General features: G+C 38.8%; 1 protein-coding gene and 1 long non-coding RNA gene across 3 annotated transcripts in view; one reads left to right on the top strand and one right to left on the bottom strand.

The window, feature by feature from the left end:
- LOC146451386 (uncharacterized) overlaps nt 1-15,183 on the bottom strand; it is a 41,571-nt gene that overhangs the window by 12,817 nt on the left and 13,571 nt on the right. For both annotated transcript variants that reach the window (XR_014860045.1, XR_014860044.1), the window contains exon 2: nt 14,365-14,542. This is a non-coding gene — a long non-coding RNA (uncharacterized LOC146451386). The remainder of the gene's footprint in view (nt 1-14,364; nt 14,543-15,183) is intronic.
- Nucleotides 76-14,236, top strand: LOC146451389 (uncharacterized). The gene is made up of 12 exons (XM_085099168.1): nt 76-626; nt 2,682-2,923; nt 4,693-4,834; nt 5,754-5,908; nt 6,596-6,634; nt 7,322-7,467; nt 8,449-8,480; nt 8,881-8,906; nt 9,460-9,541; nt 10,331-10,627; nt 10,733-10,963; nt 12,518-14,236. The coding sequence occupies exons 1-12, from the start codon at nt 335-337 to the stop codon at nt 12,688-12,690; spliced, it is 1,857 nt and encodes a 618-aa protein (XP_084955294.1). The 5' UTR covers nt 76-334; the 3' UTR covers nt 12,691-14,236.

Genomic DNA, 15,183 nt, shown 5'->3' with positions numbered 1-15,183 from the left:
AGTAATTGTATCCTTTTGAGTCAATATTTGCAGCTTATATTGTCATGGGCGGTCCTGCCCCGGTGACATGAAGATGCCTTAGAACCCATTGCATCATTGACGTGCACTATACTGGATTCAACGAGTGAAAACTGAACTTCGCTATTCTGACGAAGTTTAAGCCGTGTTTCAGGGTTAAATCGACAAGAACTTGAGCTTCAGTGAATACAACATCAACTATTTTTCAACAAAAGAACGGTGCTGTGATTCAACTGGCATATTGAACAAGCGTGGTGGACGAAATTATTGCTTTCGTTGTTTGGCACTGAGGATACTGGAATCTGAATTCCTAGCAATGGCTTCTATTTTTACTTTTATGTTGTTCCTCTCTTACACGAATTTGGTGGTACAGGCAGCAGACATGGAAATCGCTCGAGAAACAGGCCATCCCGATGATGACTTTCTCCTGCAGAGAAACACCCCCGAGTGTCCTAGACAGGGAGTTGGGTTCACTCCTGCATGTGGAAAATATAGTGCTGCGTTGCTCGGGGGTTGTTGGTGTCAATGTGGAAGACCTGAAGGAAAATACACTTTCTTTGAACCCAGCAATGCTTGTGTTAAAGTTGCCGACGCACGCCGGTTGTCAGGTATGGTGATCATTTGTCTATAAACTGTAAGAATGTCCCTTGTTTTTCGGTCTGGATCAGGAAACGCTTTTAGAAAATTTCGATCATGTGCTGGAAGCTATAAGGGAAAACGCTTTAGTGCTGTTTCTTGACTATTATTGCTCCAAAACTAAATTTATGACCTTTGTTTGTTTCCCAATTTTGTAACATGAACATGTTGAAAGTACAGTCATGTACTACAATTATTCCTTTAATTATTCCTCGTTGTGTCATTAGAATATCTACGCAAATCTCCTTTAGAAGGATAATATATTAATACATTTATTTGTTAAAGAAAAAAGTTATCAGTATATTAACTAGCAACCTTTATGGTATTGTAGGAGTTGCTTTATTTCATCGTAAACAGTGGTAGCCACAATCAGAAACGAGATACCCGTCAAAATAGGGAAATATCAGATGGTCTCCCTTGGCTTAATGCTGTGACTACACTGCAGAACGTTCTGTAAGAGTGTCGTAAATTTGAAGTTGCGACACCCTTGGCTATAGAAGATGGCAATCCAAAGCTTACATTAAAATCGTCTCTCATAAGAGTTTTACCCAGACTTTAAAACAAGAACAGTCTTATACAACATAACAATGACACCAAGGAGAATTGTTCATTAGCTTTCTTTTGAATGGTCACACGGAAGAACCACCTTTTGCAGAATAATCAACCGCAACACAAGAAAATACTATAAAGTAGATTTCATGTGAATAGGCACACTTTTGGATTTCCTTCACAGACTCAAAAGTTAGAATCCACCTTGCATAGCATATATAATAAAAAGGAACACAGGAAAGTACTGTTCAGTATAGCTTTCATTTGAATGGTCACACTTTAGGATTTCCTCCACAGACTCAAAAGTTAGAACCACCTTGTATAGCATAATAAACAGCACCACCAGAAAGCTGCTCAGTAGCTTTCATTTGAATGGTCACTCTTTAGAATTTCTATCACAGGCGCAAAAGTTAGAACCATCTTGTACAGCATAATGAACGGCACCACAGGAAAGTACTGCTCAGTAGCTTTCATTTGGATGATTAACCTTTACGATGTTCTTCTCAGATACAAAAGTTAAACCCCATTGTACGTGACAGTATTATAAAAACATTCTCCAATTTACATTTCATGCACAGACTTTAATTACGTTTTCACAAACAACCTCCTCTTCGAACATTATATTGTTACCCTGTGGTCATATCTAGTTTTAAGAAATTTGTTTTTCTCATTCCCCATAAAATTTAAGGATGATTTTTTACATAGTTTCTCTGAAATTAAACCTTAATACTTCATTCCTAGGTAATCATGTTTCTGTAGTTTGTTTTTTATTTATATTATTCGCATTTTTGTACGTAATTGTAATTATGTACTAATGAAAAGGAATTGTCTTTTTTCCTAAATAAATTCTACAATTACTCGCACTTTTATACGCTATTGTAATTATGTACTAACGACAAGGAATTGTCTTGTTCCTTAATAAATTCTACAAGAACTGGAAATGGATGCCCACTGAAAATGGACCAAGTACTTTGAATAAGGACAATTTGGTCGCATTCGATAATTCTGGGTACAGAATATTCTAAATTTTAATAATATTTTTATATAATGGTCCAGGTTTTTGAACAATTACCCTTCTAGTGCACAGAAATAAGTATATCAATAATCGTTGCCTGTGTATCGCTACGATGGAAATGGGTTGCAACTTGAAACAATGGCATATCCTTTTGTGTATTTGGGGCGGGGGTGGAGTGGTTGTGATTTGTTCTTGTAAAAATTAGCTATATTTTATTGCCGGTGCTCTAAGAGTAATTTCATATTTTGCCAAATATTTTGTGCAGTTTTCGAAACCGAAACACAACAAAATTTCTATGACATGGCACAATGTAAAGGGAACAAAAGTCATCGTATCGCAAGCTCTGAGCAACCGAAGCCTCAAGTTATCAAAAGTTTGTGAACTTTCCATAGTTTGGCGCACCATATGCCTAGAGCGTTACAATAAAAAAAACTAAAAATACTGTGATTTTTTTGTTCATCAGGATGCGATTCACTTTTCACCGACGAGACAGTAGACAACCTATTAAGATTTTTTCCACCGTCTGGAATACACCAAAAAACAGTCAACGTCCCCGCCAATAAGACCTGCAGCTTATACTATGAGGGCAAAATTTACGTTCAGTACCTTGCTTGCGACGGCTCCTGGAAAGAGATACCATCACAATTCGCGATTGACAGTTTGGAGGCTACTCCGGGTTGGTCAACAAACCGTCTTCATATAAGGGTAGGTTTTAGGTATAGAATGGGAATTCAAACTGAAGAGCAAGAACAAAAACTACAATTGTGATATTTGAAATCTTCATTGGGACTTAACACTCTTTGTATCTTATAGGAAAGTCTAAATTTTGAGGGCTGAGGCTGACTTGTATTTCTCGACAATTTCTGCCTGTTAAGATGTTCTTATGGTGTTCTTTAAGTTACAGTATGTCCATAAATCAGTGTGCGCATGAAACATTCCGAATGAGCATTATTCGCTGTAATGTGTTATTAGAGGTACCTGAGACAAGCTTGCCCATCTTATTCTAGTCAGTGCTGCGTACAAGATATCGTGCCAGCCTACTCTCAGCATTTGAGTTATAGACTAAAGGTTTTACATTTTATATTACCCATATTCACGCTGCTCATTTTAGAAAACAAATTTTCAAAATAAAAACGTCCTTTCGGAACTGACTCTTAGCCTGGGGTATGTTCTTAAACTTTAGGTCAATCTCAGCCTGAACGTTCTTGTAAAAAAGGCCATTTTTACGTCTTAAAACTAGCTTGAGCGACACAAGTTTGAGCGTAAAGTCCCAGCTAAAGTTGTAAACATTGTTGTACAACATTGTAGTGTTGTTTAACAATGTTGAACGCGCGACGCAACATAATTTAACATGACGCCAATGTTCATCCAACAAACAATGTTGGTCACTGAACATCAACTAATTAGCATGGGATGCTTAAAGTTCAAGTTAACATTGTTGAACCAACAGATATTGTTTAACAAAGTTAGAAGGTTCAACATTGCTATATAACATTTGTTGGCTCAACAATGTTGGAACATTTAGCAACCCAGCGTGTTACGTTCAACCAACATTTTTTGTTTGATTGTTGGCGCGATGCGAAACGACTTCAGTCGCACGTTCAACATGGTTGTACATCAAATGTTATTGAACATTGCTGGGAAGTTTCGTTTCACTGAAATGTTAAGTCGTGGCTAAAAAGTCCAGAGTATAATCGGCGAGAACAATTGGGAAAATCGAATAAAATGGGGACAACCTTGCTCGGAGATGAATTATCTGTCAGTGATTGCGCCTTTTTTGCGTTTGTTAAGAACTTTATCAAACACGAAGAAGAGTGTCTCATCCAATTTCCAAACTCTGAGAAGTAGTTTAAAAAAAACGAGTCGCAGCCGAGTTTTAAAACCAACTTTGAGATGTTGGAGATCGGATGAACCACTATTTTGAGTGTTTGATATAGCTTCTCAAACCATTAATCATCTTTGCACAGAAATTCAAAGAAAAAGTTCACCAAGTTTTATGACAGTTAAGATCACTTTTCCAAACCTCCTTCACGATAGTAATTTCCTTTGTTTTCACTTCCTGGGTTGTTAATGAGTTTGAGAAGTATATCAAACACGAGAAGGTGTGTTTCATCAGATATCCAAACACTGAGAAGTAGGTTGAAAAAACGAGGCGCAGCCGAGTTTTCTTTTAAACGACTTGGAGGTGTTTGGATATCTGATACAACACCCTTTCGAGTGTTAGATATGGATTCTCAAATGATCAATAATTCTTGGAGAAATTCAAGGCTGAAGTTGGCAAAATCTTATGGTAATTAGGAACACATATCAAAACCATGATCACAGAAGTGATTTTCTTTGTTTTCTTTTGATGAATTAATGATAAGTTTGAGAAGTAATCTTGCCTTTCCCAAAGAAGTAAAATTGAACTATTCTACTAGTTTCCAATATCTCTTCCTTATCACGTTGCCTTTTTGTCCTGTTCTCTCTTTCAGTCCAAACTTGGTGCAACATTTTTAGCAAACAACACAGGTCGTATTTTTAGAATAGCCGTGCAATGTCGCAGCCAGCAAGAAATAAACGTTTCCGCCAACAGTTCGTCGTGTGTGATGTTCAAAGTCGAAGGGAGAAAAGAATGTAAGTATATTTAATGGATATTTCTTTTCTTTTTTTAAGATATCACTATCAACAATTTAACTATAAAAAATTGCGATAATGTTGAAAACTTTAAGAAATTTAAAAACATCTTGGTTTAAAAGTTTAAAAAGCGACGACGTTTCGACGTTTGCTCAACGTCATCATCAAGTCAGTGATGAGCGAAATGAAAATGAATATAAATGTATAAGAATTCCTTAGAGACAAATAAAAGCGAAAATATGTGATCATTATGAAGTATTCGCACGCAGAGTCAGGTAAAGAGTTTGGCGCGAATAGAGTCTTTCTGAGTATTTAATTCAGGGTTCAATTCCTTAATGAACAACATCTCAAAGATCAGGCAGTCGAACTTTGATCTGCATTTCTTTAGAACAGAGGATTGCTTGTCGGCTAAATCAGCCTTCGATAGATCCTTTTGTTCAAGGTGCCTCCCGATTGCAAAATATTTGTGTTCATTAATGCGCTGGCTTAAATGACGAGTGGTGTACCCGACATAATCTGCTATAAAGCGATGAGAAATCACTCCATTCTGATTTGATTAGAGCAGTTATAAGCCTACTCAGCACTGAATTTTATATCTTTTGCTCATTATCTTTTTCTATTTATTCAAAGTCTTATTAAGATGTTCAATGCAAAGGTAAATATACTTTAACAGCATAAATGTAGCATATAAACAATATGTTGTCACGGAATGGCCCATCATTATACACTTGCCAAGAATAGTGTAGCCTCTGGCGTGACAAGCGTAGTTCAGCATAACACTGAATAGTGCGTTTCCCGCGTGAGAACATGACAAAACTGTCTAAAAAGCTTGTCTTTTTGGGACGGAATCATTCCAAATTACAAACACCCTTAATATGGAGCAGCTATCATTTATAACCCTCTCTTGTCTCTTTTCAAGGTCCGGTTCCTCAGCAGAATCCTTCAGAACCTTCAGCAACTTTGCCGCAACCATCTGTAGGTGCCATCGTCTCAACAACGGGAACTCTTCCTCCACTGCCGTCCACCACCGCAGAACCAGCAACAACGGGAACGCCTTCTGAAGTTACTAGCGAGGTAACTGAAACGACTGGTGTCGACATGCAGTTTCCTTATACTATGCGGTAGCCAATAAGTTCAGTACAATTATTTTGTTGTGTTGCAGTCAAGAGAAATCAAAAGATAACTAACAACTATAGCGCTTTCTGACAAAAAGTGAAGTGCTACGAGTGCTGCGAGCAGATGCTCTGGCAGTGAAGAGTGGCTGACACATTTGTCGGTGATTTGTTTGACTCAGGAGACACTTTAATTCAATAAACAAGCGTGATATAGCGTGGCTGAACTTGTACGGATTACATTTCCGAAGCGTAGGATTTCTGAACAGTGGGGGATTCTCGCCGAATTTTGTGAATTCGTGTTTGATTTTCGGTGTCATTCTGTGTGGTGCAATGAAGAGAAATAAAAAAAAATAAATAAATAACAACCACAACAACAACAAAAATAGACTCAGGATATCCCTTCTAGTCTAGTACTGACATAAGATTAATATCCACCATTATGAATTTGAGGGCGTTTGCCTCACATTACACCATCCAAGACAGGATTAGTCACTAAACAGAACAACAGCCCGTTGCAGGCGTTCAGATGCAGAAAACCGGCGAAATGGAAACAAACTATGATAAGGGAAACACCACATATCATAATAATCTGATTGACAAATTTATTCTTGAAATCGATTTATATTTACTTTGTATCTTCTCACAGGCAATCCAGACAACTGTGCAAACAGAAACGACTGAAGAGGTAGACCCCTTTAGTTAACTAACTTGAAAACTTGATCTCAAGAGCGCAATCGCACAGTTAACTACTGACCTTGAGGAAAAGATAATTATGCCCTAGCAAAAATACTCGCGCTCAAATCTAGGCCAAAAAAGATTCATTTGTTTAGATGTGTTTATTATCCTTCAAATAACTTCTCTGAAAGTCCGCGTAGGATAGTGGGTCGAGACGGGTACGACCTGCACAGGTCTATCGATAACAAGGCGATGTCTTCGTCTGTTATAGAGCAAAAGGTCTACTATCTTTAGTTTTCAAATAATTTTCTTTCATGATTTACTATTGTATCGACACGAGGTCTGAAAATAGAAGATAACACTTCCTGAATATTTAACAGTTATTCCACGAATGCACATTGGATAACAACCAGGCGCATAGTGCCGAGTTGGCTATCATCGCTTATTAAAAACAAGCAGGGAATATCGTTGTATCTTACTGATTTCATTTTGTAAGAATTAGCAGAATACGCGCCATGATTTCTTGCCCGTTATTTCTCGGGCATGGTATAACGGCTAATATTTGGTGACCGCTAAGCCAATTAAAACTCTGGAATTACAGTTACAGTTTTTGTAACATCACAGTGTACAGTTTTAGTTGGGGCACACAAAGGAAAGTTTTCATGGATCATTACACTTAATATCTTTTCTTTTCTAGGCTACTGATGGTCAAGGCGTGAAGGGTGATCAAGGAACCAGAAAAGTAAACAAGAAAAACACGTTTATTATCGCTGGAGCCGTGGCTGGAGGCATTCTGCTAGTCGCTTTGGTTCTTCTTATCTTGTGGCGATGCAACAACCCCAAGTAAGAATTTATAAAAGCAATATACGTAGAAAAGATAAAATATGAATCTTATGACGATTGTGGGACAACGGTCTCGTGGCAAGCACGTGCTATGCCATTCATTTGGGCTGATTTAGCAACAGAACGGGAACGTCATTTGAGGACGCGAGAGCACGAGGAATAGTGTGGAGGCGAGTATATTTCGACTATCTATTTTCTTGATGCGCGCGCCGTTGTTAACTGACCCTTACATCCTGCCACGTGTCAGAACTGAACGTCATAAACGCTGTTTTGTGAATAGATACCTTTTCAATTTTATCTAACTGTCTTTGCACATTTGTCAATAGTTTGTGATAAGTTCTTTTCATAGTAGTCAGTTATATGAAATTGTAAGTCCAGACGTATGACTCTGGTCATGTTTCTTTTGGCATTTGTTAATAAAGAATTCATTCGTTCCCGTTCTGTTGCTAAATCAGCCTAATTAGGTACATTTGTGGCAAGCGTCCTGCGTACTGTAAGGATCCGTAATATCGAAAGCGCCGTGTGATCTCAAGGATAGCTTAGCTTAGTCTCTTCTGCCCCGCTGGGATAGAGAGCCGGCTTAAAGATAAAAAAGATGGTAAATTTTTAGCTTGGTAAATGAAATAAAAAAGATCCAATTTTCACAATGTCGCGAACATGGACCACGAAGGGAATCGAAGCCTTGACCTTTCATACATTGGACGGGTGCTCTTAACCACTGAGAAGTCGTAGCGAACTAGGTCAGTTATTAGGTTCATATGGGACATGCGCAGTGCTAGGACCACCAACCTCGAAAGCACCGTGTGGTGGTGAAAGAAAGAAAGAAAGATGGTTTATTGTAAGCTCGGTAGATAATTAATAGGGGGAAGGTTGAGGAGAGGGGGAGAGTTTGTCATGCACTAACTCTTACTTCTCCTTGGGAAACAAACAAGCAAACAAAAACCGTGCATCAAACTCAACTGATTTTTGTTTCATTTTCAGAAAGCGACACAATCCACATCATCGCTTTTCGGGTAAGTTATTTTGTACTCAATCACTGTTGTAATCACCAAATTAAACTGCTGATCGGTAATAATGAACGTTTAAACAACTGAACATTTAAAAGTTTGATTACAGGAGAGGAGGTGCTTTAGGAGAATCTGTGCGCGTTTGCCTGCTTCCTTACTTCTGATTGGTTCTTTGCAAAGTTTGTCTCCGTGGTAACGTTTGGAGTCATTTTGGATTACAGTTAGCAGAAAACTGTTGTACCTCCATTGGCACCTGCATATCTAGGTCATATAACATTGTGAACGAAAGCTAGGGTACATATAGGGGGCCGACAGCTTAAATCAGAGCGGTGGTAAAGTTAAACCTTCAAAGAAGGATGTTAATGTTTGAAAATATTCGGTCTAACAAAGTCTGTTTGCTTTGTAGGCTCGATTTCCAGCCCAATCTCACAGGTAAGTTATTATGAAACGATAAACCCATCACGTTTTGCTTACACTTAAACTGCAAAGACAAGATTTAGTTATTCTTACTAGTGAGGGCTATAATGGCCGGATTGATCAGGTCTTCTAACCTCTACACCTCTTTAGTAATCATTAATCGGTTTGATTAAGTCATTTTACTTTCTAGTTAATTAGTTAATTAATTTATTTGTATATAGTATTAATTACCTCTTTATTCTGGAAAGCCCATTTGGGAGGAATAAAGTATTTATGTATGTATTTGCCGTGAAAAGTAATAGTCCAGCTGTTAAGACAAAAAATTAAGGGAATCATGCGTTTTGTGATGAAAGCATGAAACTTTCCACAAATGTTAACCATAAGATACTGAACAATCTGGGGTTATAGAGGCATCGCTGAAAAATGTTCTGAAAGGAGTGATCGGAGGTCAAGGAAAAACGCGGACTCAGCAGTTTTTGTTTGATTTTTTCAGCGTATATTGTCAGTAGGGTTCCTTATCAATTTATAAGGATAAATGTGGAAAAACAATCTGTTCATATTTTTACAGATGAGTCGCAACTCCATACCAGTCTACACGGACGCAGGTCATCTGAGCCCAATGGCGACATACATGCGGACAAATAGCATGGGTTAGTATCCAAGCTGTACACAAGATGGAGTAAAAGATACAAGAGAGATGAAGAACGTCAAAAATCTTTCAGAGGGCATTAGTTGATGGAAGTACCTGAGTGTTTAATAAGGGCCAAATCAAACTTATCAGGGCACCCATTTCGATCTCCATCGATCGTGCGCTTTTTTTGCACTGCACGGGATTCAGCGAGATAGAGAAAGCTCTCTGACTGAATGATAGATGAAGAAAGTTGAACATTTGTGAGAGGGTGTTAGTTGATGGGAGCACATGAAAGTTTAATTTAGGCCAAATCAGAGCATGACTTTGAACCTCCATCGATCGTCCGCTCTTTTTGCGTTCGCGAGTCAGGGAGATGGAATAAAAGCTCAAACTGGATAAGAGAGAAAGTTTGAACTGTCATGGCAAACCCGCACGAAAACCAATGGTCAGTAGTGTTGCTCTACACGTGCGTTATACATGATGTTTCTTAGTTGCGTCTTCTTCAGCAAAACAAGGCATTGAACTATCTATACCTTTGGATATACCTACGCAAAACCAAGAGATAAACCTTATACTGGATATTAACTTTGACGCTTAAGTTTCCTTTTCTCTTTTAAATTTTAATAAGAACTTTGGCGTTTCCAAAGTTGAACTTAAAAAAGTAAAAGAACTCATTAGAAGGCGATGACCTCGTTGAAGGGATTACGTTATTATGTTCTCTTCAGTACCTCGCCGTGACCGCAATCCATAACATAGTATAGAAGTGTAGTCTCTCAAACGTATTTTTCGTTTGTTTCCGTGTTTTCAGACAACCCAACCTACCGCAGAGGCTCAGATGGAATCATTCTCGGTCCAGACTTCAAAAGAGGATCTCTATACTCCGATGGCTATCCAACCAGTGCTCCCCCCAGGCCTCCTATGAGTAAGCGCAGCAGTATGAACGGTCACGTGAACCCAGCTATGACTCTAAGGGAGGATATTGTGACCATGAATCCCCTGTATGAAGGACAAGTGATTGAGCACAAGGATCTGGACGCTTTGAACTGCAGCGATTTTGCAGTCCACCCAGATCAGATTGTCTTGGAGGAACGAAAGAATCCACATGGTAAGCACACAAAATAGAGAGATTTTTGTTTGGCATCTGTTAGTATCCATTAAACCTCAAGTTATTAACAAGATGGTCAAGACGTATGTCCATGGTTTTCCACAGAGTTCCAAGAAGAAACCTATGACTGCCCTGAAGAAATCCTTAAAGGTAAACCTATGACGTCTACACCAGTACCAGTACCAGTGTACTACGTGGTGGACGATCCCTACCCAGACAGCATTTCGAACACTTTTAGAAGTGGACCGTACGGCAGAGGCCGCCCAGATGGGCACGTTTATGATGAGCCTGAGACAGACATCTCAAGACGTTCCTATGTTGTCAGTAATCCCCATGGTAAGCACCTTTAGAAAGTCATTTGAGGCCGTATTGGCCAAAATCTCCTTCGCAGCCGTTGTTTGAGCTCGTCACGCAACGTGCTCCCTCCCCGGGAAGGGAGCGCGTTGGGTGACGAGCCCAAACAACTGCTGCAAAGGAGACTATATTGGCCATGCAAGACTGCAGACTGCTTATTTTAAAACGGAAGTTAAAAAACAACACTCGTGGCGCTAAAATGCCTTCGTGATTAATCACGTACTAAAAGGACTAACTGACAATTAAAAATCGCGAAGATCAACAATGACATATTGACAGCTCCAAATTAGTTACGACTCACAAAATTATAACTAACGTTACTGTTATTTCCCGATACAGTAATTAACAACCGGGCCGGGTTTGGGCGTGAAGTTGGAAAGCTTTGAATGCACCGTTCATTATATAAAAATACAAGCCTGCTAGACTTCATCACATGATTGATTTCTTAAAGGGGAAGTATCACGAAAATTTGATGTCATTTCAATACCCAGAAATGTTTGTCTGAGAACAGAAACAAAAAATTATTGTCTAGTTTTGTTATAAATCATCACCCCAGTGCAATAAAACTGTCGATTAGTGCCTCTGGCCAGAGACAGAGTAGGCCGGTATGGATTGAAACTTGAAAAATATTAGGCTAATGTTTTTCAAGTTTTCGTATTTTTGTTTCCAAAATGCGCTAGAACAGAGTACGTGTTGTTCCTGTCAGGAATTGAGTTGATTACTCTCCTCTCGTTGTTCTAGAATTATTTTGTAGCAAAGTGAAGGTGTTATTTCACCATTTTTAACAAAAGAGGTCAAAAACCCCATGATACTTCCCCTTTAAGAAGCTTGCTTTAGAGGTTTCTGAGCCATAGAAATCAGTTTAGGGTGAGAGGTTACAGGAGCAGCAAAAGGTTTGAAGGGAGGGCATGTGTGAGACAACGTATTCATCTGTAGCATGTAGACGTCTAACAGAATCAGCGGCAACAAGACCGTGCAAAATAGACCCGATGCAAGAGAGACTATTTCACAAAAGAGAAACGGACATTTGCTACTTTTTAAATCCCTTGGAATTCCTTTGAGTCGCTCGAGAAAGACGCCTTTAAAGTGACAATTACATCGTATTAGCTATATTTTTAGTTCTACTTTTTTACTCGAAGGGTATGAGCAGATTTATAGGGCTAGTATTTTAAACAAAGTCTAACTTAGGCCGTGGCTTAAGACAATCAGTAGGCCTCCAAAGTGTTTTATATTAAGAAGATAAATGGTTTTCTAGTCTGGGATGCAAGCCTTCTTGCTACAATCAACAACAGCCGATGTTTAGATATGATTAGTGGCAAAATTGAAAACGGCTTAGAATGTTCAGTTCAGTTCCGTTTATTGTTTTGTACATACGTTTTGTTAAACATACGTTTTGTTAAACACCGTCTAAACCATCTTTCAATAACTGACCCATACAGTCAGTAGCGACCAAATAAGAGCTCGCGATTGCTCATTTCCAGGTATAGTTAACAAGCTGTACGCATTGTTATCATCATTATCTTTTGTTTGTTTCAGCCGGAGCCTTTTCTCACGAGTACGACGAACCACCACGTGATGACGAACGGATGACCATACGCAGGCAAAGCAGTCCTAATCACGGCATCTTGAAAGTTGCATCAATGGCACCTAGCAACCAGCGATATCCCTCACAGTCAGACTATGACGACGGGCATATGCAAGTGATTTAATTACGGAGAGCGAGAACATTTCACCAAGAGAGAGAGAGAGCTTGTAAAACTGGGAAAAAGTAGTGTGAAGATGTTTGTAAAGAATAGCTTTGTATTTGATTGTCGTGAAACTAAACCGCTATCGACAACTGCAATCGCTAGCATGCCACGAAGCACATAAAATCCAGTCAATCAAATAGTCCAGTTTTAGCTTTCTATTCGACCCACTTAATAAAATACAATCTTAGTGCGTTCTGATTGGTTAGAGTACATTGCCAGCCAAAAGCCATCGAAAAGATGTTACATACGGATGGTCAAATCAACTCGATTTTACAAAAGACCGCGCGAATATTTTTTTAGGGAAATGAAGTGGCTGCAATAACAATATAGTCATTTTTGAGCATTTAGCGGGTTATAAGATGGGTAATATTTTAACATTAACATGAGCAGTGTTAACAAAATTTAGGAAGTTGACCTCGCCACATATTTTTACAGTAGAGGAACAACCCCCTCACCATTATCCCCTTAAAAGTGCCATGATTGGTAAATTTTTTGTGTTAGTTACAAAATATAGTTTATGAAAATTTAGGCCATCTGGGACTCAATGCGAGCGACATTCAAACAAACCGGGTACATCCTATTGGCAGTCTTCGTTGCATGAGCCACGGATTCGGAAAATTGGGTGACCGCTCGCTACGTTATCGAGGCCAAAAAAAAAAACAGATTTTTGCGATCGAGTATTTTATTATCGTACAGAATACGTCAAACGCGACAAACGGATATAGAGAGCTTTAGCAACGAAAATTAAAATTAATTCGCGTTTTTTAAATCGTCGTCGCGATTATTCCAAATCGCTTTAAATGTCAAATGTAGGTGAAATTTCCTGGAGTTGAATTTTTGAAGACCGCACCCAAGTTTAGAAAGAGACAGAAAAATTCGTCGTTGTGTATTTACGTCCATTATAAAACGTCTCATCACGATATTTCACGTCCTAGTCGTACAGTGACGGCAACGAAATGCACCAAAAGGTTTAATGGTCTTTAATGCACGTGTTGTTTTGGTTATTAAGGCTAATGCTGTTTTGACATTCTCGTTGCCGTGGCCGTCGTCGTTGCTAAAGCTTCCTATGATCTTACAGCACTTGTCGTATTGAAAGTTGTTATATTATCAATTGCATTCAAGAGTTAACTTTTTAATAAACTTTTATTAAATACATTATTAATAATTACCAAGTATGTATGTAACTAAGCAAAGAAAGTACAGCACAGTGAAGGTGAGCGTACAGAGATGCCAGCGCGCCATTTGAGTGATTTTGGATTGGACGGACTTTTTACGCGTTGAAGATTGATATCAAATAATTATGAGTAATGTACATAAATTAAAGCTATCAGTTCTGTTGAATTAGATTTATGGTAATTTTGGTGAAAGAAATGACAAGATTGTAAGTGGTATTTTTGATAATATGATGTGACCTTAGTATCTCGTCTTTAATAATGAGATACTTGAAAAAGGATGTATGTGACAAATAATGACTGGTTAAAAGGCTAATTAAAACCCTTTATCGATAGCCAGGTCTGATTTTGTCGTGCTCTGTCGGACACAGCTACGGGTATAACCCAATGACCAGCCATTTGATAAAATTTTAAGTAATAGCTACCTGGAATAAAGTTCTAATTTTCGTTATAATAGACTTACCACGTGATATCACATGGGTGATTTTCAGCAATTTGATTGGTTCCTCCAAAGCTCCAGGTATACGACTCAATGCAAATTAGGGAGGTCTTCTTGGGGTCAACGGCATTTTATTCTGTGTTTGCGTACATTTAACGGCACCCAATCAGGCAATTAGTCAGAATTCATCAGAAGGTATTGGCTACAACATAAACAAATAATCACCCTTAAAACATAATTCCCAGTTGCTGGCCAAAATGCATCTCAGTACTCTCAAGAGAAACATGTACGAAGTTTCGTTCCCCAGCAAGGACTCAGAAAGAAGGCAACCCAACTATACATCACACAAATGGTATAGCGGGCGTGGTGGAAGGTCAAAATTTGCATGGGCAAGGGGGAAGGGGGTGGAAGGAGCAGTAGAAGAGGAGCTGATGGAGGGAGAGTGCATAAGCAGAAGTTGACTGCCTCCCAATTTACAGAACGTATTTTGTTTCCAAGCATTAAAACATCTCTTCCAGCCATCAGTATAGCTATCCCTAATAATTCATCTTTCCCAGCCAGCTAAAAAGCCCTCGTGGAACACTTCTGTTCGGTGCCTCAGTACATTACCAAAACAATTATTTCACGAAATGAATTGAACAAAATGCCAACTGAGTGCGCCTTCCACTCAACTTCTCAATGTCGTAAAATAAGCGTGGATGGACTGCCTTGAGAAAGGCTGCGCGGAAAATTGCGGAAATTAAGAACACCGCAAAATTTCAAATAGTTACCCAAGTAGCTCCTACAGGTGTTTTTGGTTTGCATCCTTTCGTGACGCGTGGCCCTTTGCTAAGTAGTGCCCGG

The sequence above is a fragment of the Pavona decussata genome, unplaced genomic scaffold (genome assembly GCF_977016875.1).
Source record: "Pavona decussata unplaced genomic scaffold, jaPavDecu1.1 SCAFFOLD_390, whole genome shotgun sequence".
Classification (NCBI taxonomy): domain Eukaryota; kingdom Metazoa; phylum Cnidaria; class Anthozoa; order Scleractinia; family Agariciidae; genus Pavona; species Pavona decussata.
Note: the sequence above shows the minus strand (reverse complement) of the source record. Positions and strands in the feature narration are given on the sequence as shown.

Coding starts and splice junctions, on each gene's coding strand:
- LOC146451389 (XM_085099168.1), top strand. CDS start 335: ATGGCTTCTATTTTTACTTTTATGTTGTTCCTCTCTTACACGAATTTG. Junction 8,907..9,459: donor TTTCCAGCCCAATCTCACAG/GTAAGTTATTAT, acceptor ATATTTTTACAG/ATGAGTCGCAACTCCATACC. Junction 10,628..10,732: donor GGAACGAAAGAATCCACATG/GTAAGCACACAA, acceptor GGTTTTCCACAG/AGTTCCAAGAAGAAACCTAT.